This window comes from Scleropages formosus, chromosome 22 (genome assembly GCF_900964775.1).
Source record: "Scleropages formosus chromosome 22, fSclFor1.1, whole genome shotgun sequence".
In the NCBI taxonomy this organism is placed as follows: domain Eukaryota; kingdom Metazoa; phylum Chordata; class Actinopteri; order Osteoglossiformes; family Osteoglossidae; genus Scleropages; species Scleropages formosus.
In genome coordinates this window covers 23,081,185-23,107,275 of record NC_041827.1, presented here as the reverse complement: position 1 = coordinate 23,107,275, position 26,091 = coordinate 23,081,185, and the positions used below count along the sequence as shown (strand labels likewise).

The 26,091-nt window shown below is 47.8% G+C and overlaps 2 protein-coding genes across 2 annotated transcripts; one reads left to right on the top strand and one right to left on the bottom strand.

Moving 5' to 3' along the window:
• Positions 1 to 5,336: 5,336 nt before the first annotated feature.
• cav3 (caveolin 3) lies at positions 5,337 to 9,481 on the top strand. The gene is made up of 2 exons (XM_018734106.2): positions 5,337 to 5,588; positions 7,459 to 9,481. The coding sequence occupies exons 1-2, from the start codon at positions 5,478 to 5,480 to the stop codon at positions 7,798 to 7,800; spliced, it is 453 nt and encodes a 150-aa protein (XP_018589622.1). The 5' UTR covers positions 5,337 to 5,477; the 3' UTR covers positions 7,801 to 9,481.
• On the bottom strand, positions 9,315 to 21,982 carry oxtra (oxytocin receptor a). Its single transcript, XM_029247702.1, has 2 exons — positions 20,374 to 21,982; positions 9,315 to 10,391 (listed from the first exon to the last, which is right to left on the bottom strand). Exons 1-2 carry the CDS (start codon positions 21,311 to 21,313, stop codon positions 10,144 to 10,146), a joined length of 1,188 nt encoding a protein of 395 aa, XP_029103535.1. The 5' UTR covers positions 21,314 to 21,982; the 3' UTR covers positions 9,315 to 10,143.
• Positions 21,983 to 26,091: the final 4,109 nt, after the last annotated feature.

Below are 26,091 nucleotides of genomic sequence, written 5' to 3'. Positions count from 1 at the left end.
ATTCTGTCCATAAAAATAATGAACAGAATCGGTGACAAAGGGCAGCCCTGGCGGAGTCCAACATGCACCGGGAACAGGTCTGACTTACTGCCGGCAATGCGAACCAAGCTCCTGCTCCGGTCATACAGGGAACGAACAGCCCGTAGCAACGAGCCCCGAACCCCATAATCCCGAAGCACCCCCCACAGGATGCCACGAGGGACACGGTCGAATGCCTTCTCCAGGTCCACAAAACACATATGGACTGGTTGGGCAAACTCCCACGAACCCTCCAACACCCTAGTGAGGGTATAGAGCTGGTCCAGTGTTCCACGGCCAGGGCGAAAACCGCATTGCTCCTCCTGAATCCGAGGTTCGACTATCGGTCGGATTCTCCTTTCCAGTACCCTGGCATAGACTTTCCCAGGGAGGCTAAGGAGTGTGATCCCCCTGTAGTTGGAACACAATCTCCGGTCCCCCTTCTTAAAAAGAGGGACCACCACCCCGGTCTGCCAGTCCAGAGGCACCGTTCCCGAACTCCACGCGATGCTGCAGAGGCGTGTCAGCCAAGACAGCCCCACAACATCCAGAGACTTGAGAAACTCGGGGCGGATCTCATCCACCCCCGGAGCCTTGCCACCGAGGAGTTTTTTGACTACCTCAGCAACTTCAGCCAGGGTAATGGACGAGTCCCCCTCCGAGTCCCCAGCCTCAGCTTCCTCTACGGAAGGCGTGTCGGAGGGATTGAGGAGATCCTCAAAGTACTCCTTCCACCGCCCGAGAACATCCTCAGCTGAGGTCAGCAGCGCACCACTTCCACTGTAAACAGTGTTCGTGGAACACCGCTTCCCCCCTCTGAGTCGCCGGACGGTTTGCCAGAATCTCTTTGAGGCCGACCGAAAGTCTTCCTCCATGGCCTCACCGAACTCCTCCCAAGCCCGAGTTTTTGCCGCGGCGACTGCCAGAGCCGCGCTCCGTTTGGCCCGTCGGTACCTGTCAGCTGTTTCAGGAGTCCCATGAGCCAACCAGGCCCGATAGAACTCCTTCTTCAGCTTGACGGCATCCCTTACTTCCGGTGTCCACCACCGTGTTCGGGGATTGCCGCCGCGACAGGCACCGGAGACCTTATGGCCGCAGCTCCGAACCGCCGCACCGACAATGGAGGAGCGGAACATAGTCCATTCGGACTCAATGTCCCCCACCTCCCTCGGGACCTGGTTGAAGCTCTGTCGGAGGTGGGAGTTGAAGACCTCTCTGACAGGGGCCTCCGCCAAACGTTCCCAACAGACCCTCACTATGCGTTTGGGCCTGCCAGGTCTGTCCAGCTTTTTCCCCCGCCATCGAATCCAACTCACCACCAGGTGGTGATCAGTTGACAGCTCAGCCCCTCTCTTCACCCGAGTGTCCAAGACATATGGCCGAAGGTCAGGAGAAACGACTACAAAGTCGATCATCGACCTCCGACCTAGGGTGTCCTGGTGCCAAGTGCACTGGTGGACACCCTTATGCATGAACATGGTGCTCGTTATGGATAAACCGCGACTAGCACAGAAATCCAATAACAACTCACCGCTCGGGTTCAGATCAGGGAGGCCGTTCCTCCCAATCACGCCCCTCCAGGTATCACTGTCGCTGCCCACGTGGGCGTTAAAGTCCCCCAGTAGAACGACAGAGTCCCCAGTGGGAGCGCTTTCCAGCACGCCCCCCAGGGACTCTAAAAAGGCCGGGTACTCTACACTGCCGCTAGGCGCATAAGCACAAACGACAGTGAGAGACCGTTCCCTGACCCGAAGGCGTAGGGAGATGACCCTCTCATTCACTGGGGTAGACTCCAACACATGGCGGCTGAACTGGGGGGCTATTAATAAGCCCACACCAGCCCGCCGCCTCTCACCTTGGGCAACGCCAGAATAGTGGAGAGTCCACCCTCGATCGAGTAGAGTGGTTCCAGAACCCAAGCTGTGAGTGGAAGTGAGCCCGACTATATCTAGACGGTATCTCTCAACTTCCCGCACCAGCTCAGGCTCCTTCCCCGCCAGTGAGGTGACATTCCAAGTCCCAAAAACCAGAGTTGGCGCCCGAGGTTTGGGTCGGCCGGGCACTCGGCCCCGACCACTGCCCAAATCACAATGCACCGTGCAAATTTTTTACAATTATTTAGTTTTTATTGGAACCTTTTTTGTGATTTTACCACATTTTAAAAATAATTCTTTAGTTTCTATTTCATCCCTTCTGATATTTATCTCATTTTGTTACTTCTTTCCATACTGTTCAGTATTTTCTGCAGAAATAAAAAAAAAATAGCAGATGCAGCAAAATGCTTACGGTGGTGCAAGCGAACGGCCGAGGGAGACGAGCCGCTGATGCTCCGGAACCGAAGGCCCTCTGATACGAAGAAGTACAAATTGAGGGAGGAACTGCAAGCAGCACTTTGTGAGCTTCGCTTGTTTCCAATAAGACTTTGAATTCCACCCTAATTCACACAGCTTTTGCACTGATGGGTATTAGATCTGTCTTTTCCCACCTGCGGCTCATCGATTCCGGGCCCTTCTGGGGCTCGTCGCACTCCAGTGTGTTGGAGTTTCATTCTCTGAACAAACGTCTAACCCCCCATCAAATGAGACCCCCGCTGCTCCAGGGTGTCAGTCACCAGTTTATACCTGTGTGCTCTTCTGCTCAGAACAAACCTTTACAACTTGTCTCGCTTTCGTCTGGAACCACCGGAAACGTTTTATAGCCCCTCAATTTCAGAGGGGTCTCAAAAACTATGCCTGTTATTTCTCTATTATAACATGTGAGATTTATTACCATATACTACATACTATATATTGTATATATCTTTTGAAAGCCTTCAGTCATAAGCGTCACCCTGTGTAAAAAATCACTTCCACGTTGCCCACTGCCTTCCTGTGCTCCAGCAGTGCCTGCAGGGAACTCGATATAGAAAGTTGCACATTTGATCTCAGTAACCCAAGTGTTGCACTGTATAAATAGAAAAAACTGCTGTAGTACCTTTGAGTGAAGGGTTTCACCAGAATGGGAGCAGGAAACACTGGAAGTAAAGAAATAAATGCAAGTTAAGTAAATGACCAAATGAATAAATGTAATGCGATATAAATACAAACGGATGGATTTCAGCAACTCTCCCAGTTCAGGGACCTGCAGCAAGATGCAGCACAACCAATATTGTTTTAGTGTTTCTGCTCCTTGGGACGTGGTATTAAAGGCTCCGCACAGCAGGCCTAGTAAACGGCACAGATTTTGTCCCACAGTTTTCTCCCCCCCCCATAACCATATTCCAGCCCCCCTCACAGACTGCTAACCCTGTTTCCTTAACCATCTCTGGATCCTTCCCAAACGCAAACTGGTCCACATGGCCATGGTTCGTTCCTGTGGGACTGGTGCCATATCGTGTTATCAGACTTCACTCTCATCCAAGAGTTTTCTCTAATGAAGGGTTTGGGGAAAAATATTGTTAAATCACATATTTTCATTCTCCTATTAGCCAGTGCTGGGGGAGAGAAGATGACTGATAGAGTGAGGTTAAGAACAACATTCCAAAGCATGACAATATTAAATGTACTTGTTAAAAAGACTAATATTAAAGAAAACATATGCTGGTTGTTCAACGGTGAACATAAATAAATGTCTTGATGTTTTTCCTATGAGTCAGCAAAACTGTATGTGTAAAATTATATGTGAACATAAGTCAGGTTTATTTCTGCCATGGATCAGATTTTACTGTGTCAATTTATAACTTTAATGTGGTACTACTTCCAAAAAAACAACTCAAAGCAAATAAGCACGGTAATGAAAGCGATGTTTTGTCATCCACTGATAAAGTGTATTTTTTTTTACTTTTAGTGAACAATTTTGTCTGAAGCAGCCTAGAAACCTTGTATGCATTCAAACGATTGGATTATTTCATACAGCTGTGCTTATTTATAAATGCAAATAAATTCTGAGTGAAAAAACATGAAAAATTTTGAATGTTGTGCCTGTTTCTGAAGTCTCTTTAGACGAGCACATGATTCTAATCGTAACGCAAAGCCTTAATATGGATCATCATCCGGTTTTGTAAATGAGTTGCAAATGTATATTTCGATCCCGAGATGCTGACAGGGAGATGTATCGACGTGACGTGTACATAAATCAGTTTGTCACAAAGCTCTGTGCCTGGATGCAGAATTTTCCGACATGCGTAATAATCCCGGCGTCACCTCCATCAGTCTTTTCCGCACTCTGTCGCTGCCAGTAATGATGGGAAAAACACGCACACATATTTCCCCGACCCACCTGTTACACAGAAAGTGAAAATATGATTCTCTCTTCCTCCCTTTTCCGTTACACATGGGAGCGTTAGCAGCACAACAACGCAGGAATAAACTGTATCACATTCCTTTGCATCAGAGACACTTAAAATTGTTTACTGTAATTTTACTGCACCACTTTCACCTCTCCTTCCACACACATTTATACACGCACAGAAACTGCTTGTCCCGAGCAGCGTCGCGGCGAACCGGAGCCTAATCCGACAACACGGGGCGTAAGGCCCGAGGGGGAGGGGACACACCCGGGACAAGACGCCAGTCCGTCGCAAGGCACCCCGAGAGGGACTTGAACTCCAGACCCACCGGGGAGCAGGACCCAGTCAAACCCGCTGCGCCACCGCAGCCCCCGCACCTTTGTATATTAATATAAATAAGCAACACAGACAACAGAAAACAAAAGAAATTGTCCTGTTCTGTAATTATACAATATAATAATATATAATAAATCAGTAATTATAAATATAACCTTTGCTCTTAGTCTGCATACCTGTGTCACACACTCATTTACATTTGTATGATCTGTACAAGGTGCTTATACCTCAGCGCATTAATTATAACAGTAATTGCTCCTATTTTGCCCTTCCTGACCTTTGATAGAGAAATCCAAATAGCTTCGAGTGACGCCCATCAGTACACGTTCAGCATTTCATCTGCACCTCTTATCTTCTCAAAGGTCGACTTATTTCACACGAACCTCTTGAGCTCCTGTCCACATTTCATCACCGTCTCAAACGGGAAATGAATACACGTAAATACACGTCGTGTGTGTGAGAGCGGACTAATAGGAGAAGAAGCTTTCGGTCGCCGGGTCGGGGAGCCCCCGCGGTCTGTGGACGCACCGCGTGTATCGCACAGCAACACGGAGGAAGCGCCAGTGGCCGTCACTTTCGGCGGGTGGGAGTTCGTACCGCTGCGCCACCCCGGTACCACCACCATAACAGGCTTGCGTGAAAAGTGACACCGGCCTGAAAGACTCTTTAAGAAATCCAACCGTCGAACCGTCGGTATGAGCTACGGCCCAGCGGGGAGGGCCGGTGGGGGCCTGGGGGGGTGAGCCATTCCCTTTTAGACTGGGCGCCGGGGCTGCTGCCAGGGAGACAGCTGTGCACCAGCGTTTCGGTCCCGGCGTCGCGCTTGAAGGGGAGGAAGAACGGTCCGGAAAGCGGCATGGCGGAGCAATACAACGCCTTCGAGGAGAAGCCGGTGAAGGACAGCCACACCAAAGAGATCGACTTGATCAATCGGGACCCCAAGCAGATCAACGAAGACGTCGTCAAGGTACGCCGTCCATCCGCCGCAGCCGAGCAGCCGCATTCCGGTGGGGAACAGCGTCCATAAATAGCAGAAGGAGCGTGAAGCCGGGGAGCGAGGCCACACGGGTTATTTCTGGAAGGGGAAAAAGCTGCGTGACTCATATTTTCAACACATGAAAGTAAGAATTTGCACAAATACTGTTGTTGCTGCTCATGCAAATACTTAATTTGCACAAGACTAGGTGTTGTGATGCGATGTTACGGGAATTACTTGTGCTCACTGGGAACGGCATATTAGACAGCCGCGAAAAATTTACATTTCACGTGTTTTTTTAGCAGACACTTTTCTCCAAAGCAACTTCCAGTGAACTCTATGTAGTGTCACTATCAGCTCACACAGCTTATTCATCATGGTGACTTACGCTGCTAGATACACTACTTACACTGGGTCACTCATCCATACGTCAGCGGAACCTGAACAGCATGTCTTGGGACTGTGGGAGGAAACCAGAGCACCCAGAAGAAACATGCAAACTCCACACAGACTGAGCGGGGATCAAACCCACATCCGCTCGCACCATCCAGGCGCTGGGAGACAGACAGCAGCGCTACTCACCGTGTCACCATGCCACCTGGTAAAAACACAATACATGTTTATTCCACGTGGGTGTGAGCTGCGCCCCGCTGTTGCAGTGACCGGGGAACAGTGCGCTTTCTCTTCTTCCCCTCGTCGTCCAAACCCACTGAGTTCGCTGCTCAACTGGACGTCGCACTGGATTCTCAGTCCACAGTAAACTTTGCTCACTGGCCATGAGCTCAGTGTCTCTTCACTGTTCACTTCTTGCTCCCATGATACTCTAAACAAGTTACCGGCACCTGCTCCAGCGCACACGCTCATTTATTGCCCTCATGAACACAATGAGTATCGTGTGCATCCATTAGTTTTTGGCAAAGATTTTAAAAATGCTGAAGTTTCACAATAATGCAGCGAATCAAAGCAACTAATGCAAAATAATCACTTTTATTTGGCGACATTGAATCAGTCAGGCGTGAACCACATGGCATTTATTATCAATGGCTGCTCTCTATTTCTGGATGTATGATATTTATAACGGTGAGTGAGACCTTATTGTTCCATAACGGGTTGCGTGCTCAGAGGGCAACAGACGCCCCACCCAGCTGGATGAGAGAAACTGTGCCGAGCGCCAGTCTGCACATCGACTTTATGAGACGACCTTCCCCGTCTCTTGTCTTTAGCTTTAGTTTCTTCCATCGCAGCGCTGCGGTGCATTCACATCCACTACCACCTCATTCTCTTTCTGGAACTATCCGTTCTGCAGCCATGAACTGTACGTGACATCGTCATGTTTATGGTTGGGGACAACGGGCCTGAATGGCGATTCATTGACTCTCCGCATGTGCACATGTGCAGCATATTGATATCTGATTGGAAAATAGGATTGAGAAGTGACAGTAAAAATCTCTTTGGACCTTCATGTTTCCCGTCTTCAAGTGGACGGGCTGTGTGATGGCACAGCGGGTAGCTCTGGTGCCGTGTAACTCCTGGGCTGTGGGTCCACATGCGGGTTTGAATCCAGCTCAGCCTATGTGGAGTCTGCATGTTCTCCCTGTGTTTGCGTGGGCTGCCTCCAGGTGCCCTGGTTTCCCCCCACAGTCCAAAGATTTCAAGTGTTTCAGGTGAACCGTTGACTCTAAATTGCCCTCGGCGCGTGTGACTGAGTGAACGAGTGTGCGATTGTCCCGTGTTGCGCTGGTATCCCACCCAAGGAGTACCCTGCCTCACACCCTGTGCTTCCAGGATAGACTCTGAATAACACAACCAATGATGCTGCTCGTTGTCATGTTCACCACGAAGTCATCCCTGCTCTCGCCAGGTGGATTTTGAGGATGTGATTGCAGAGCCGGAGGGGACCCACAGCCTGGACGGCGTTTGGAAGGCCAGCTACACCACCTTCACCGTGTCGAAATACTGGTGCTACCGCCTGCTGTCTGCCGTTTTCGGCGTTCCCGTCTCACTGCTGTGGGGCTTCCTGTTCGCCTGCCTGTCCTTCTGCCACATCTGGGCCATCGTGCCCTGCATCAAGAGCTGCCTCCTCGAGACGCAGTGCTTAAGCCGCATCTACTCGCTGTGCATCCGCACCTTCTGCGACCCGCTCTTCGAGGCCATAGGGAGGGTCTTCAGCCGTGTCAAGGTGCTCCTCCGCAAGGAGGTCTAGAGGAGGACCGTGGAGACCGTGGAGACAGGAGGGCCCTACGGGAGTCGGGCAGCATTGCGCCCTTCGGGGTTCGGCGGGGTCGCTAAGCCCGTTACCGTTCCCTAAGTGCGCTCCAGGCCCAAGAGCAGCCCGACTCTGGGTCCTTTCGTCGTCACCGAGACCGATCTCGGACTCTTCGGGAGAGAAGGTGGAATCATCGGGCCTCGGTCCCACCTCAAGGTCTCTGTTATGAGCTTCGTGTGCAAAAAGTTTATATGCATGGATGTGATGAATTCTATACATTTGGTCTTGTGCACAAATTCAAACCTGTGTTGAGAAACTTCAGAGCAGCTCTATGGAGGAGCTCAAAGCTCAGATGTTGTCCAGTGCGGATGTCTGGAAATGTCTCACCTGCTCCTGTACTTTCTGATGTAATGTTCTGGTATGAGATCAAAGCACATTATATGAACAAGGCACCAGGACTTCTGTGGATCTGGGACCCGCACACTTACACACTTGGTGCTTTCAGAGAGCAGGGCCACCTGCTGCTGGCCTCTTCTCCCTAATGCACCCGTATTGACAGCGACTGTACCATGTTTACAACACAGTCGCATGGCATATACACCGAGGCAGCAGTCAAAGAAGGGTCCGATTGTTTGTGACCACCTCAGATGTGGCCAGTCAGTACTCTACACACGCAGCACATCAAACCACTGTTTTACCTTCAAATAGGACATTAAGAAAATAAATAAATAAAAAGAAGATGGAACAGAACTCTGAGAGCAGCTCTTACATGTTTTTTTGGTTGAGCTGAGAATTTTCTCCAAAGTCACTTGCAATATGAAGCTACATGCGATGGTACCATTTACACAGCTGGGTAATTCAGGGTAAGTACCTTGATCGCTGGTTCTACAGAAGGAAGTGGGTTTCAAACCTACATCCTTTGAGTGGAACACAACAGCTCTAACCTCTATGCCACATACTTTCCTGTACAATTCATTAATACACATATATTTACAGGGTATCCAGTTAATCATATTTAAAGGATTGATGCATAATTTAAATCACAGAAAAGGTTGATTTATTTACTATAGTGTGGATTTAAGGTCACAGCGCACATTTGCACTCCATTTAAAGAATGGGGTCAGTGTGTGTGTGTGTGTGTGTGTGTGTGTGTGTGTGTGTGTGTGTGTGTGTGTGTGTGTACATGAAATATTCTATTTCACAGACAGAAACTATGTAATGTCAGCAATAAATATTTATTGTACTTTTATCCACTTGTCTTCCAGGACCACAGACATGTTTATTTTATGCTGGTATTTCGAGTAAATATGAGATTTGAACGAGAAGTGCTGCGCTTGTAATGTGGAGCTGTGCTCCGTACATTTCTGGCATCTGGCGCACATTTAGTACTGAACGAGTGAAGATGAACTGAGCTCTCAGTGTGTATTACGTGAGATAGGTAATACAGGTAAGTAAGATACAGGACAGTTTATTAATGCAATTCACAAAATAAAAACAATCTTTCAGAAGTATTTTTGCAATTAAATCCATTTTTATTTCTTTATTTTTTTATCAGTACCAAAATCCATCTTTGGAGCTTAAGAAATATGCTGAAATGCCAGAGTTTGCTATGGGGTGATAAATAAATAAAAATACACTCTTCCTTTTTCCTGCTTGCAACAGACTGTAAAATTGAAAAGGTGCACATATAGAAAGTACGTGAAGTGCCGCAATAGTGCTCAGCAACATCGGTGGAACAGCTCAAAGCGAGAAAGAAACTTCCGGAGAGCGAAACAGAACATTAACGTTCATGTGAAAAGTCACTCCTGAGCACCTGTAGGCAGAGCTGTTCAACATGCGAACAGCGTCTGGGTCAACAGAACATGATTTGCTCTGAGGATCTTGTCTAAAACTGAGCACAGCGCAAAATCAGAGGGCAAAACCTGTTCGTTCGTCCGTCCGTCCGTCCGTTCCACCCCTGCTGGCGCAGCAGGTGACAGCAAAGGTCCGGTTTCCTCTTACCCGAAAAAACCTCGTCACGCAAACAGAGCCAATACAAGCACTTCTTCCGATATCCGATTTCACATCTACACAGAAACTGCAAATGTACGGACACGTAGACGGTAACTTGATTAAACAAGGGCACAACTCATTTGCCAGATATCATATAAAAGTAGTGCAGTACTGTGACAGGAGCCTTCGCGCCGGGAAGAGAAAAGTCGCGCTGCGCTGCGCTGCGCTGCGCTGCGGGACAAGGCGGTCCGTGACCGTAAGCAGCAGAACGTAGGACAACCTTCGTGGAGCGGAGCGTCTGGGCGGGACCGTTTCCGTGCCGCGGAGGCCTGCGGCAAAAGGCGAGGGTCACGTGGCGGAGGTCTGCGCGATGCTCCTCTGGCTGCCGGTGCTTTTGATGACGAAGGTGGAGGAGTTGCTCCGGCGGCTCGAGTCGCGCTCGCAGCTGCACCGGGTGGACTTCAGGTATCGTGCGGAGCAGCACGTTAAGCGCTGCTGCAGGTCCTGGAACAGGTGGCCTGCAAAGCACATGTAGATCCAGGGGTTGCAGCAGCTGTTGAGGCTGGCCAGCAGCATGGAGATGATGAAGGGCATTGCTGAGGGAGAGACGAAAAGCCTGGTTATTGTTACGATGCTTCAGTTAGCAGTGATGCTCTAATCACATCTATAAAGGACTTGGGTTTTTCTTGTTCTCTCTTGTAATACAAGTCTGGTAAAGACTGCACACTGTGTTCATTATGATGGAGACCACAGATTTAATGTTATTAGTATCATTAAAAAAATATATATGTATTATGCACTTAATATGTATATTAGGAAATAGATAGAAACATTAATAACATGCATATTATTTCAAAAAATAATATTATACATAAAATGTACATTTATGCATCGTATATGTAAAATGTAAAACGCACTCAGGGTGAAGTACGGTGGGGAGTTACTTTTATCATTTGAAATCGTTTATTCCTTGAGCAGTAATTGCAGTTACACATAATCTCTTATTAACCGGCTGTAACTTTTACTTAAAGTGTCAGATCATACAGGAAGCTGGACGCTGGTCAAGTCAACACTGGGCCTTGAACAGTTCGCCAGAGGTCTCTTACCGCGTTGCGGGCGAGCATGTAAACAGGTACGATGACGCACAAAGACACGAAGCACGCTTCCACGTGGTGCTGCAGTACAATCTGGGAGTGCTTTGAGCTGTAAACAGTGGCACATCATGCCAAGGGACTCGCATTCCTTCGAACGGCGGCATTTGAGCCGTGCCGACTCCTCCGGCGAACTGACATTTGGTCGATTAGTTAGAGCCGACCTGTTCTCCTAGCTTTGGCTTTCCTTGCTCTATACACGACTAATCTTCCTTTAGTCCATGCCCTGCTGTGGGCCTGGAAGCTGCCAGAATAAGAATGACAGGGGGGTGCTCTTTCCTCCGGATCACATGTAGCGAGATCTTCAAGCTACGACTGCAGATCCATCGGAGCAACCAGGGAAGTTTCGGTCAAAGGTCCTCCTTCGCTGAACACGGCTCCCACAACAAGCCAAACACGTAAACATGTCGACCAGGTTAACTGCAAAGGTGCACATACACACTTCCTGTTAGAAACACAACAAACAATCTACGGTGCCGTGAAAAAGTATTTGCCCCCTCCCTGATTTTTTTTTATTTTTTTGCATATTTGTCACAGTTAAATGATTGAGATCATCAAACAAATTTTAATATTACACGAAGATAACCCGAGTAAATACAAAATGCAGTTTTTAAATGATGATTTGATGTATTAAGGGAAAAAAGCTGTCCAAACCTACCTGGCCCAATGTGAAAAAGTAATTCCCCCCCCCCCCCCCCCCCGTTAAATTATGAATGAACTGTGATTAACCACATTTTTTGGAAAACTGAGTTAAATTTCACTTGCCACACCCAGGCCTGATTACTGCCAGACCTGTTGAATCAAGAAATCACTTAAACAAAACCTGTCTGACAAAGTGAAGCACATCTCAAAAAGCAACACATCATGCCACGATCTAAAGAAATTCAAGAACAGATGAGAAACAAAATAATTGACGTATCAGTCTGGAAAGGGTTACAAAGGCATTTCTAAGGCTTTGGGACTCCAGCAAACCATGGTGAGAGCCATTATCCACAAATGGAGGAAACTTGGAACAGTGGTGAACCTTCCCAGGAGTGGCCGGCCTACCAAAATTACTCCAAGAGCGCAACGACGACTCGTCCAGGAGCTCATAAAAGAACCCAGAACAACATCTAAAGAACTGCAGGCCTCACTCGCCTCAGTTAAGGTCAGTGTTCATGATTCAACAATAAGAAAGAGACCGGGCAAAAATGGCATCCATGGGAGAGTTCCAAGGTGAAAGCCACTGCTGACCAAAAAGAACACAAAGGCTCGTCTCACATTTGCCAAAAAACATCTTGATTATCCCGAAGACTTTTGGGCAAATATTCTGTGGACTGATGAGACAAAAGTTGAACTTTTTGGAAGGCGTGCGTCCTGTTAAATCTGGCGTAAAACTAACACAGCATTTCATAAAAAGAACATTATACCAACAGCCAAACATGGTGGTGGTAGTGTGATGGTCTGGGGCTGCTTTGCAGCTTCAGGACCTGGACGACTTGCCATAATTGATGGAACCATGAATTCTGCGCTCTACCAGAAAATCCTGAAGGAGAATGTCCGGCCATCAGTTCGTGACCTCAAGCTCAAGCGCGCTTGGGTTATGCAGCAGGACAATGATCCGAAACACGCCAGCAAGTCCACCTCTGAATGGCTCAAAAAAAACAAAATTAAGGTTTTGGAACGGCCTAGTCAAAGTCCGAACTTAAATCCGATTGAGATGCTGTGGCATGACCTTAAACGGGCCGTTCATGCTCGAAAATCCTCCAATGTGGCTGAATTAAAACAATTCTGCAAAGAAGAGTGGGCCAAAATTCCTCCACAACGTTGTGAAAGACTCATTGCCAGTTATCGCAAACGCTTGATTGCAGTTGTTGCCGCCAAGGGTTTCACAACCAGTTATTAGATTTAGGGGGCAATTACTTTTTCACATAGTGCCAGGTAGGTTTGGACAGCTTTTTTTCCCTTAATAAATGAAATCATCATTTAAAAACTGCATTTTGTATTTACTCGGGTTATCTTCGTGTAATATTAAAATTTGTTTGATGATCTCAATCATTTAACTGTGACAAATATGCAAAAAATTTTTTAAAAAAAATCAGGAATGGGGGCAAATACTTTTTCACGGCACTGTACGGTTTTATTACGGTTAACATGGGAGGGTAGGCTCCCAGTTTGAATCCCACTCCTACTCTAGTACCTTCATGAAGGTCTGTCTGAACCATTTGTCCCATATGGGGTCACAGGGAGCCAGAGCCTAACCCAGCAACCCAGGGTGAAGGGCTGGAGGGGGAGGGGACACACCCAGGATGGGACACCAGTCCGCCACGAGGCACCCCAAGTGGGATGCGAACCCCAGACCCACCAGAGAGGAGGACCCAGTTCAACCCCCTGCACCACCACACCCCCATCTTCATGAAGGTACTTACCCTAAATCGGCCCAGTAAGAATAGTCTGCTATCTAAAGCGGCAAATCACTGTAGAATTAATCTACTGGCACTGTAAGTCCCCTGAGGCAAAGGCATGAAATAAATAAAATTGGGTAAAAAAACTGTAATATCAGTTTTAAAAAAATGTGTAAAATAAAAAACTAGAAACAGATCATTTTAAAATGCCTATTGGTGCAACCAGGATATTATGTAGCACCAATCCCAAAAAAGAATAAATCTGTTTGACAATTATTTGATCAAATATATGAAATACTTACAAAGCATCACTGCAGTGCCCAAGTGACCCAGTATTAACAAAAAGATGCAGGTTTCCAATTCCATTTTTTAAATATAAACATTAACATAGTTTTGCAGGGCTCAGTGATTCCTTTCCCCAATATTCCAATTTTTCTGCCCAAAATGTAAACTCAAATAGAGTAATAAACACACATTTATACCGAAGTGCTGTTAACAATTATTATTTATTTCTCATTTTTTAAACATAAATTCAAAATCAAAAAGGGTGAGCGTAAAACTGAGCATGAAATCTCAGTTTCAGAAGCAAATTCTAAATGAAACTGGATGGTATGTCTAGTTGAACTATTATGGGTAACTTTGCTTTAATATGTATGTACAAGAGAAGGTGTGGTAGCGCAGTGGGTTTAACTGGGTCCTGCTCTCTGGTGGGTCTCGGGTTCGAGTCCCGCTTGGGGGGGGCCTTGCGATGGACTGGCATTTTGTCCTGGGTGTGTCTCCTCCCCCTCCAGCCTTGCACCCCATGTTGCCAGGTTAGGCTCTGGTTCACTGTGACCCTGCTCAGGACAAGCAGTTCCAGACTCTTGAGTGATGCATGTACAACGTAGTACTTTTGAGAGGTCAACGAGCTGTAATAGCCACTTTAATGGAAAAACATCTCGAAAGCTGGTAGTAGAATTTGTTAGGCGGAAAGGCTGCTGTGAAGTTTCCAGTAGAGCAAACAGTCCAGAGAAATGATAGTAGGGTAAATAACCTTCTGAAGACGGTCTCTGCGCTCCTGTCACGCTAAGCAGGTAAACTGGCGACGAACAACAGAGGCAATTCAGGCTCATCCTTCTCACACAAGAATAAATCTGTTTAATGAGCAGGCGTTATGTAGACAAATGAAGGCTGCCTTTTATTTACCAGTGTTTAATTCCACTAGAATACATCATCGTGACATGCTGACAAGAGGATGGGCAAATGTAAAAAGAAATTGAATTACACACTAAATGCTAATGTGAGGACTGCAGCACAGCAGAAGGAAGCTTCAAACCAATCGCGTATTTGCAGATTTCAAGGTAAAGAAAGCCCACGTCTTATCTTGGCCGTTTCATGTTTTGCAGACGCCCCCGTCGAGGACAACTGGTTACGGAGCGAAGCCCATTATACATCTTCCATTTATTCGGTCATTTATTCACAGAGGCATTTCAGGATAAGTACCGTTCCTGTGAAGAACAGCAATAAATTCTTCTCCCGGGACTCAAACCTATGATGTTACGGTCATAAGCCGAGCCACCGAACTGCTTTATTAACGGGTCTGTGGAGTTGGGACACAAAACCTTCGACTCCGACTCCAGCAACCCAATAATTGCTTCCAACTCTGACTTCACGACTCCCGACTCCCGACTCCACAGCCCTGCCCAAAAGTTGCACATTATTTTGGGAGTCGACTTATCTGGCGAATACAGGCCTAAACCTATATTACGCCTCTAATTTTTGGGGGTCCACTTTTCCGCCGGCACATACGGTACATTTAGTTGGAGTCTGAGCCTTACCGACTCCAGGAACCCAATAATTGCTCCCGACTCCAACTCCACAGCATTGGTTCCGGCCCAACGCTCCTGTAGTTTTTCTTGGTCAACGACAGCTAAAATGGCCAACGAACGCGGTAAAGGCTGCAAACGCAAAGAGCGTGCTGCCCGCGCAACTGGAGCAACTCTTGTCGTGTCGCTTCACGCCCCGGTACACGCACAGACGTCTCGACACGGACCATTAGACAAGGCCTCGTAGGCGCAAAGACGCAAAGCAGGGTGCGTCGACGCACGCGCTGACGGGCCGAGTGGGAAATAGCTTCGGGCGTTCTCGTTCACACGCGACCTCAACTTCGGCGGGGAGCCGATAACCTGGAGCGGTGTGGCACCCTGAGCCGTGTTCGAGATCAATGCGAGTTTGCGGTGCGCTCTTACTGTGGTTTTCATGAAAACTCCCAAATCCACTGTCCACTTTAAATTACGGCCAAAATCATAGGCACAAATCCTCTTCGCACATTCACTTCTATAATTAATGTGATTGGTTTGCAGGATGAGCACAATGGCAGCATTAAAGGATTAAACGTCACCCAGCGTTCAGAAGTTTCTCCAGGGTCTCTTCATTGTGTAGGAACCAGGTTGCCTCTCCTGGGCTTCACTGTAGTACATGATACACACGCAGTAAAAGGACAATTTTGCACTAATGAGACACTTCTGTTTAAGTGTGTGTGTAGGGGAGGGAGGGTAACTGTATGGCCTCTTACTCTGACATCTCACACTGCACATGCTAAACACCTCTGGGTCAAGTAGCTTCCAGCAGTGTTTTTTCAAGATGCTCTTTGTCCTTCCTGAATTATCCGTCACTTATCTGTCACAAGTTAATCTTTTTAAATTATGGTGATGGAATGACAGTCTTGATTTCTTACATTTTCACTGCAACTTGATTTACAGCGATCAGTGAAAAACAGCCTTTTGGCATTCAACATCATCTGGAGGAACTCTTTCTTCTATGATTGATGACAAGTCGGGGAGCAAACAGATGGTGCTGCGCTGAGATGTTTGAAGTACAGCAGTAAAACAAGGTCACCTCTGTTTCTAACGAATCGCAGCTCGGAGTTAAACGGCTGGTTACGGATCGACGAAAACGTCCCACAAGATCGCGTGAACAAACGGCAGAATGTCTGAAGTCCAGTGGCAGGAGCAACCAAAGATTATTACAAAACCTATATATTCTACCAAGGTCATCTCATAAAACGATACTGCGGCGCCACCTGATTATTTCCCTGTGTTCTATTATGTGATTTTCACGTTGTTCACTTTTTGAATTCCTAGCACTACTTTTTCCTTTTGTTGGCAATTATCACCACAGTGTGATTCTCAGGTTCCACACACTGCTCTCTCAGGGCAGTCTCCTTCACCGCATCTGTCTGTCCAGATTGGATTTCCTTCTGCTCCAGGCATTCTCAAACTGTTCAAAGAATGCACAAATAACTTCAGGACCCCACGGAGCTGGTAAGACTCCTCCAGATGGCAGCAGGGTTCAACGTGCCACTCATATTACGATACGTTCATGTTTTCAATGAACAACAGGCACGTTGTTCACATTAAGCAAAGTGCTTGGATGACCGATCACCATCTACAACTCAACCCCTCCAAGACCGAGAAGCTTCCCCTCACAGCTGGTCTGTCCACCTGTTTAAAACTCTCCTTCAAACTGGACTCATTTCACATTTCAATCAGTTCACTCATTTCATCCTCTTTATCTGTTAATATTCTGGGAGTAACAAGTAACTGAGGTCTCTGATTCTCCCAACACACTGCAGTCTTAACCTGATTCTACACATACGTCCAGCATAACATCTACATTTACATTTATTCATTTATCAGACACTTTTCTTCAAAGCGACGTACATCCCAGGGAAAATACAATTTGTTCATTACATTAGGAGAAAGAGAGACATAGTTGCAGACTTGTGATTCTTAAGTACAGTTAGTTTCTTTCCACCATATGAAACAACGTTCATCATGTGAGTAGCTGCATAGAACTTTATCAGAATATCGATGACTCCTGACCAAATTCCTAGTTTTTTTTTTTTTTTTTTTTTTAAAAAAACATTACACATAAACGTTACATTACAGGAGTAGCTCCGTAAAGGTTAAACCGGGCATCATCTTAATGTTATAAAGCGTGAACATTTACACCTTACACGAACTTAAGAGATGATGGGCAAAGTGAGTCTAGAAGAGGTGAGTTTTCAGACCCTTTTTAAATGTGGACAGAGCAGTTCTGAGTGAGAGGGGGAGGTCGTTCCACCACAACTGAGCCAGAACCGAGAACCTCCGTGCTATACTTTTCGTGCGCGGGACCACCAAGCAGGCAGATGCGGAAGAGCGAAGCAGTCTGGTTAGGGTGTAGCAGATGATCAAGTCTTGTAGATTCCTGGGAGCAGTTCTATTGATGCTTTTGTGGCTAATAACCAGGGTCTTAAATTTGATGTGGGCAGCTATAGGAAGCCAGTGCAGAGAGACGACTAGAGGAGATACATGCGAACGCTTCCGCGAGTCAAACAAAACTCGGGCAGCAGCAGCAACGTTCAGTATCAACTGCAGAGGTTTGATGGCAGTAGCAGGAAGGCCAGACAAGAGAGAGTTGCAGCACCCAGACGGGACGTCACCAGGGCCTGGACAAATAGTTGGGCAGAGTCGGTCGTGAGGTAAGGACGGATTCTGCGGATGTTATGGATGTTACTACTATGTCTGGCCTCCCCCATCATACCGCTCCAGCTGATATAGAAGGCTGTTACACGAGTTAAGATTGACCTGCCAAAGTGTTCCCATCTACCTCCCCTCCTTGTCTCTCTCTTTTGGCTTCCTGTAGCTACAAGACCATCAATGGATCTGCTCGCTGATACCTACAGGACCTGATCACTTGCTACACCCCAATCAGGCTGCTAAACTCCTCCAACCGCTGGCTGTCTGGTGACCTTGTGCGCAAGGGGTCCAAAATTGAAAGCCCAGAGGTTCTCGGGTCTGGCTCCAGTGGGGTGGAAGGAGCTTCCTCTCTCGCTCAAAACTACGGCGTCCCTTCCAACGTTGAAAAAGGATTCAAAACACAACCTTCCGGACCATCTTCTATCTGCACCATAAACTTTCACTTTTATTGTCTGTTTAAGAAATGTACTTCCCATCAATTCGATGTACAGCTGCTTGTGCAATGTACACCATGGACACCCCTAAGTGTGCTGCGTCCTGTGTGCACACTTAGGGGCAAAACAACTTGCCAGGTACTGGGGGACACAAAATACTAAGAGTAGTACTGAACGAAGTTACACACCAATATTGGGGAGGACAAAGTAAGGTTTCTTCGGACACTTGGGGAGTTACGGCTGTGTTTGCGCGGTTCTGACGTTCCGTAATGGAGGGAAAAACGCCTAAAGGAAATGTGTGGTGGTGTGGTGGCACAGTGGGTTGGACTGGGTCCTGCTCTCCGGTGGGTTTGGGGTTTGAGTCCTGCTTGGGGTGCCTTGCAATGGACTGGCATCCCATCCTGGATGTGTCCCCTACTGAGTTGCCGGGTTAGGCTCTGGCTCCCCGTGATCTTGCATGGGACAAGCGGTTCAGGAAATGTGTGTGCACGGGCTGCCGAGAAGCAGCTCTCGAGACGCAGAGAGCGTAGACCCGCGGGTAAATGCCAACGACATTATTTAATAAAGTCTGTTGATAGAGCGGTCGCAACGGGAAACAAGTTCAGTATTACTTGTAGTGTAATAAATCACGTGTGCGTTCGCTGTCCCGGTCTTCGCAACACACACACGTCCCTGAAAAATAACGAGCTTCACTGTGACTTTGTGAAATATTAGGGAATCGAGGAAGAAAACAAAATATTACGCCAAGCACTGCAGTATGAAGGGTTTGCGAAACAAGAGGACTGTAGGAACGTGTAGTCTCGGGCGGGGAAAGTCCTTTGTCAAAGGAGGAAAACCGATTCTTCAGCCTGACAGTGACAGCAAGTGATCTTTCTTAATCATCGTGTTCTTCTGAATAACGATAAATTCCTTACTTTGAGCTCAGCCCATGTTGTGTGTTTTAATGTTTGCCCTTTCGTCCTGGTACCTGCGATCAGGGCCCGATCCAGCTGTGGACACACACACACACACACACACACACACACACACACACACACACACACACACACACACACACACACACACACGGAGTCCAAGGTTTGTGCTCCAGCTTTCAGTCTCGATTCACTACTTGACTCAGCACCCAACTTAAGGCAATTTGGTTTCTTTCCACTTTCGTTTGGAATCTGAGGCTTTTGTTTTGTCACGTGTGGCACATTTCACACACACCTAAACCCAACGGCAAAAAAAATGAAGAAGGAAACATTTGTATTTAGTTGACACTTTCCTCCAAAGCCACTTATGGTGTTGAGATTATTTACCCAACTGGGTAATTTTACTGGAGCAACAAAGGGTGAGGACCTTGGTCAGGGGGAACTAGGGCAACAGGCAGGAATTGAACCTGAAACCTTCAGAGCCACAGGCAAGAGTGCTAGTCACTGCACTGCGCTACCAAGACTTCAAGCGTATATATTTTTTGGCCTTGAAAAGACATTAATATTCGTGCGGGTTCTCAGGTTCACTCCACTTGTACATACATTTTCATTCACAGCTTTAATGTAACTAATTTGAACCCAGTCTGTCTTGCACTATCAATTGTGAGAGACAAAGTAAAAAGAGCCCTTTGCTGATTTTCTCCATCTGATTATTTGTACGTTTTCTACGCATGGAATTATGTAAAGTTATCGGGGTTGAGTAAATATCAAAATGCTGCATGATTTCTATCGTTTGATTCCATAAAGTTGCATTTCATGTTGCGTTTCAAAGAGCGTTTCACACAGTTGAGCAGCGCACATTTAATAAGACATTAAAATATGCTCTTTTTAAGGTGAACTGGCTATTACTTGCGAGGTCGGGAGAGCAGAGAAGGTCGCGTTGGGAGCCGTGATTTTGCAGCCTGAAGGTTTTGGGGTCGAATCCCACTGACTGACTGTTAGGCTGAACTGACAGCGGTGGATAAAGGGTAGCGACTCATGGTAAAGCTGTGCGCTAAGGCCTTGTTGGACAAAGTAGATGTCGGATGAACAGTAATTAAGGCAACGTGATTCTTATCATCCAAGGGCCCAGGGGTGGAAGAAAAAGAGAAAAAGCCTGGTAACTTTTTTTTGAGAGCGCACCACACACGTACCTTCCCTGGGCGCCGCAGGATCCCACGCTGACCACATCTGCACGAAGAAAAAGGGCGTCCAGCACACGACGTAGGCGAGCACTATGACGAAGGTCATCTTCACCGTGGTGATCTTGGCTTTGGAGATGAGCTTCACGCTGCTGACGCGCGACAGCGCCGCGCGCCCGCCGCCGCCGGCGGCGTCCTTGCACCGCTCGCGCGTCCGAGTCATGGTGATGGTCTTGAGCCTGAAGTTCTGCCATATTTTGAAGCTGATGAGGCCGTAGCAGATGCTCAGCAGGGCCACGGGCACGATGTAGATGGTGAAGCTGATCCACGTCACGTACGCCTTGGCCCCCCACGGCTGCACGAAGTCCCCCCAGCAGTCGTAGACCCCGGGTTCGACCTCCTTCAGCGAGAAGATGTGCACCTGCGGCAGGCTGAAGAGCAAGCTGAGCGCCCACGTCGCGAGCACGTACACGCGGTCCTTCGTCTTACGCAGCGCGCGCAGCGGCTGACAAATGGCCAGGCACCTGTCCACGGACATGAGCACGAGCATGTAGGTGGAGGCGAACATGCCGACCACCTGCGCGTACTTGACGAGGCGACACAGCACGTCGGGCCCGTAGAAGCGGAACGTGATGTCCCAGATGAGCTGCGGCAGCACCTGGAACACGGCCACCACGAGGTCGGCGACGCTCAGGTGCTTCATGAAGTAGTACATCCGCGACTGGCTGTGCTTGCTCCTGTGTATGGCCAGCAGGACGCACAGGTTGCCCGCGAGCGCCAGCACGAGCACCAGGGCGAGCACCGTCACCTCCACCTTGGCCACCTCCTCGTTGCGCTTGAGCGGCGCCGCGGCGCTCCGGTTGCCGCCCGCCGCGGACGTGTTGGCGGCGCTCGAGTTGCTCCAGGAGTCGTTCGCGGAGCCAAAGTCCCCGGGACGGAAAAGATCATCCATCGCATTAAAAAAAGAAAAAAAAAAAAAAAAAAAAAAAAAAAAAAAACAATAATAATAATAAGAATAATAATAATAATAACCAAAAAGTATGAACCGCACAATTTCAGCTGCACTCCACAGCCTGACACATCGGCGAGCTTCTACAACGAGCGCGTCTCCCTCTGCCGCTGTGGTGGAACTCGCGCCTTTTCCCTGGACCCCCCATGGAGCGCGCGCTCTGCCTCCCGGATCCCCAGCGTCGCGCACAGCAGGAAATCCAAAGTAAACTACTTACGTCCAAATATTTCAACAGCACGGCTACGCGGGGAAAAAAAAAAAAAAAAAAAAACACCGCAGATCAAGTAAACATATAAATTGGCAGAAAACAACAACAACAAAAAAGGATTTTTCAAAATGAAAAGTGCGCAGTTAACACACAGTTAACTGAAAAAAAAATATTAAACGTGACTCAAGAAGTGTGGAAAGAGTGAATGATAACAGCAATTTTAAGAAAACGCATAGCCGTGCTTCTCTTTTTTGCAGTAAGAGCCAAAGAAAAAAAGAGAAACAAGTGTAACTTTACAATCAAAGCCTCCGGTCCGACCGCACAGAGTGAGCGACAGAGTCATTCGTCCGTTAGGCGTCGACGGCACCGTTTCGCTTCTATCTCCTGCTTTTCCATCAGCGGCGTCTCCGCGGCTCCAGCGAGGGCAGCGCAGCCTCATATTTATAGCGTTCGCGTTCTTTGCCGCGCACTCGGGCGGAGGAGCGACGATCACCAATAGGTGGCGCTCTGCGCCGCACCGACGCGTCCGAGCGGCTCCGGGAGACGAACCGAGATTTGCGGCGGAATTTTGGAGTGCGGAACGAAACGACCGTTTTTACAGAAGCGCAAAGTTAATGCGTTCCGTTAATCCCGATCACTTGATTTTAACTTCTTCAATGAGAAGAAAAGAAAAGAAAATATGAACATAGAAAGAAAGCTAAGAAAATATTAACAGCTATAATTAGGAGAGTATGACAAATAAAGAGTTATAATACCTGCGCAAATACGCGTACAGTTTAGTACAAATCATCATGCAGTTCCTTTTTATTAGTGCAGTTATTTTATTGCCGAGCCAAGGGCGAATGACACATCCAGTATTGTAAACCTTGTTTAAACAACTGCATAATTAGGCATTCCAAGGGCATGATTATAACAGGCCCATACAGTCTGAGATTTATTCCTACCCCGATCATTTATCTGCGTTATAAAGGGAGAGCAGAGACCAGGGCCAGAGTGGGACTCCCGTCGCCCAGGGATCTTTTACTGATCCCTTACATGCTGCCCACCAGCCCACAGTACTGTAGTACAGTAGTGGCGACTGAACACTGAAACACTGTAAGTAATGTAGCTGTCAAACCACCTTTCACACTCCAAACTGGCCATTCCATTGACGAATTAAATAATGATGCATAAAAGGAAACAAATGAACACTAATGAAAAATCAACTCATTATAAACCATTTTCATTTCTGAAAACAATCACCTGAAATCTCATGTGGAGTCCTTGCTTTTCTTGGAAAAACCTCGACAAACAACATTAGTCTCCTCAGCTGCTGTCTGCCACCATGTCACTTCATCATTGGAAAGTGACATCAGATCCATGTTCTTCTTTGAAATAAGCATTAATGCTTCTAAATGCTCCAGGGCATGAGGTCCATATTTTACTCTTTACCAGTCTAGAAAATTAATAAAATTACTACTAACCTAATTCAAATGTAACGTAAGAAGAAACACAATTGTCTTATGTGAGAACCCCTCAATGCAATTCTTTTTTTAAAGTTATGAAATAATGGGACTTAATACATTAACAGCATCTCTCATTTGCATAATAACACTGTGCTCTAGCTTTAACTCTATAACACAATATCATTCCATAATGCTCTAGATTTCAACTAGTAATGTACCAGTAAATGATGCCTTTGTCATATGAATGTATTGTACTCTGTCATATCTGAGTAAGTGGACAAACTGTGGAAAACTGGAAGTCAAGGACCCTTTTCAGGTTGCGGTCAGTGTCATGGAATCAAATTCGATTCACAGTAACCAATTGGTTTTTGATTGATCTAGACATAAAAGAAAAAGAGGGAGGCCCGGTGGGTTTGGCCGGGTTCTCCTCTCTGGCAGGTCTGGGGTTCGAGTCCTGCTTGGGGTACCCTGTGGTGGACTGGCTCCCCATCCTGGGTGTGTCCTTTCCCCCTCCAGCCTTGTGCCCTGTGTTGCCAGGTTAGGCTCCAGCTTGCCACGACCCCCGCTTGGGATGAGAAGTTTCAGACTGTGTGTGTGTGTGTGTGTGTGTGTGTGTGTGTGTGTGTGTGTGTGTGTGTGTGTGTGTGTGTGTGTGTGTGTGTAGACATAAAAGTTTCTTTTATTGATCCAAAGAGATGTAAAAGTCAGCATAAAGAAAAGTGTATGTATTTCACTAACACACAGACTGATGCACATACAGAAACATGATTCTGTAAGTACAGCCATTTAGTCCACCCATGGCCTGCATACAGGAAAGAAGTAGATTGACCGGTAAATGGAGAGCTTCGCCTTATGGCTCAGCTCCCCCTTCACCACTACAGTCCGGTACAGCGACCGCATTACTGCTGCCACTGCTCCCAGTCTGCGACCGATCTCACGCGCCCTTCTCCCTTCACTCGTGAACAAGACCCCAAGATACTTAAACTCCTCCACCTGCGGCAAATTCTCTCCCCCTACCCGGAGGGGGCATAACATCCTTTTCTGTGAGAGAACCATGGGCTCAGACTTTGAGGTGCTGATCCTCATCCCAACCTCTTCACACTCGGCTGCAAACCGTTCCAGTGCGTGTTGGAGGCAACCATGTGATGGTGCCAAAAGGACAACATCATAGGCAAAAAGCAGAGACGTCACCTTCCGACTCCCACACAGAATGCCCTCCTGGCCTCGACTGCGCCTTGATATCTTGTCCATGAAGACCACAAACAGGAGTGGAGGCAAGGTACAACCTTAGCGGAGTCCAACACCCACATTGAACAGGCTTGACTTAATGCCGAGTATGCGGACACAGCTTTCGCTCCATATGTACAGAGACCAAATGGCCCGCAGTAGTGGCCCCGGTATCCCATACTCCCGAAGCACCTCCCACAGAATTTCACGGGGAACACCGTCATAGACCTTCTCCAAGTCCACAAAACACATGTAGACTGGATTAGCGAACTCCCATGCCCCTTCAGTTATCTGCGAGAGGGTAAAAAGCTGGTCCACTGTTCCATGGCCGGGCAGGATCCGCATTGTTCCTCCTAAATCTGAGGTTCAACTATGGGGCGGAGCCTCCTTTCCAGCACCCCGGCATAGACCTTCCCAGGGAGGCTGAGAAGTGTGATACCCCGATAGCTGGCACACACTCTCCAGTCCCCTTTCTTAAAGATAGGGACCACCACCCCAGTTTGCCAATCCAAAGGCACTGTCCCTGAGGTCCATGCAACACTGCAGAGGCGTGTCAGCCATGGCAGCCCTGCAACATCCAGGGCCTTAAGCAGTTCCGGGTGGATCTCATCCACCCCCAGTGCTTTGCCACCGTTGAGCTTATCAACATCCTCAGTGACTTCCACCAGGAAAATTGACTCTGACAGCCCGGAAGCCTCTGGCCCTGACTCCTCTAAGGGAGGCATATCACTCGGGTTTAAGAGTTCCTCAAAGTGCTCCTTCCACCTCCCGCCAATGTCCTCATCAGAGGTCAATGTTTCTCCACTCTTGCTGAGCAGTCTCTGAGCAAAGCTCCTCTGACCCCTCCTAAGCTGCCGGATGGTTCTCCAGAACCTCTTTGAAGCCAGTCGAAAGTCGTTTTCCATGGCCTCTCCAAACTCCTCCCATGCCCTGGATTTTGCTTCTGGAACTGTAGCCGCTGCTGCCTTTTTCGCCTGCAGGTAGCTGTTTGCTGAGTCAGGAATCCCCAGAGCCAACCAGGCCCTAAAGGCCTCCTTCTTCAGCTTGATGGCTTCCCTCACCACCAGTGTCCACCAGCGGGTTCTCGGGTTGCTGCCCTGGCTGGCACCAACAAGCTTTTGGCCACAGCTGTGCCTGGCTGCTTCCACAATGGAGGTTTTGAACAGGGTCTATTCAGACTCCATGTCCCCTACCTCCTCCAGGACCTGGGAGAGGCTCTCCCGGAGGTGGGAGTTGAAATCATTCCGGACAAGGTCCTCCGACAGTCGTTCCCAGCACACCCTCACTATACGCTTGGGTCTACCGGATCTGTCCATCAATTTTCCTCACCATCTGATCCAACTCACCACGGTTGATCGGTTGACAGCTTAGCACCTCTCTTCACCCGAGTGTCCAGAACATGTGGCCTCAAGTCAGATGAAACGACTACAAAGTCTATCATTGACCTGTGGCCCAAGGAGCTCTGGTACCAAGTACACTTATCAGCAACCTTGTGTTCGAACATGGTGTTTGTTATGGGCAAACCATGAATAGCACAGAAGTCCAAAAACATTTCACCATTTGGGTTCAGATCAGGCAAGCTGTTCTTCCCAATCACCCCCGCCAGATTTCCCAGTCATTGCCAATGTGAGCGTTGAAGTCCCCCAGCAGGACTATGGAGTCTGTAGGTGGAGACCTGTCCAGAACCCCACCCACCCCTTCCAAGAAGGTCAAATACTCTGAACTGCTGTTTGGTGCATAAGCACACACAACAGTCAAAGTTTTCCTCTCTGCGACTCTAAGTCACATTGAGGCGACCCTCTCATCCACCAGCTAATTATGTATGGCAGCCAGCCGGGGGC

Excerpts from the sequence above, each read along its gene's own strand:
- cav3 (XM_018734106.2), top strand. The coding sequence starts at position 5,478 with ATGGCGGAGCAATACAACGCCTTCGAGGAGAAGCCGGTGAAGGACAGC. Across the intron at positions 5,589-7,458 it reads TCAACGAAGACGTCGTCAAG|GTGGATTTTGAGGATGTGAT; the intron begins GTACGCCGTCCA and ends TGCTCTCGCCAG.
- oxtra (XM_029247702.1), bottom strand. The coding sequence starts at position 21,313 with ATGGATGATCTTTTCCGTCCCGGGGACTTTGGCTCCGCGAACGACTCC. Across the intron at positions 10,392-20,373 it reads TCCTGCGGCGCCCAGGGAAG|CAATGCCCTTCATCATCTCC; the intron begins GTACGTGTGTGG and ends TCTCTCCCTCAG.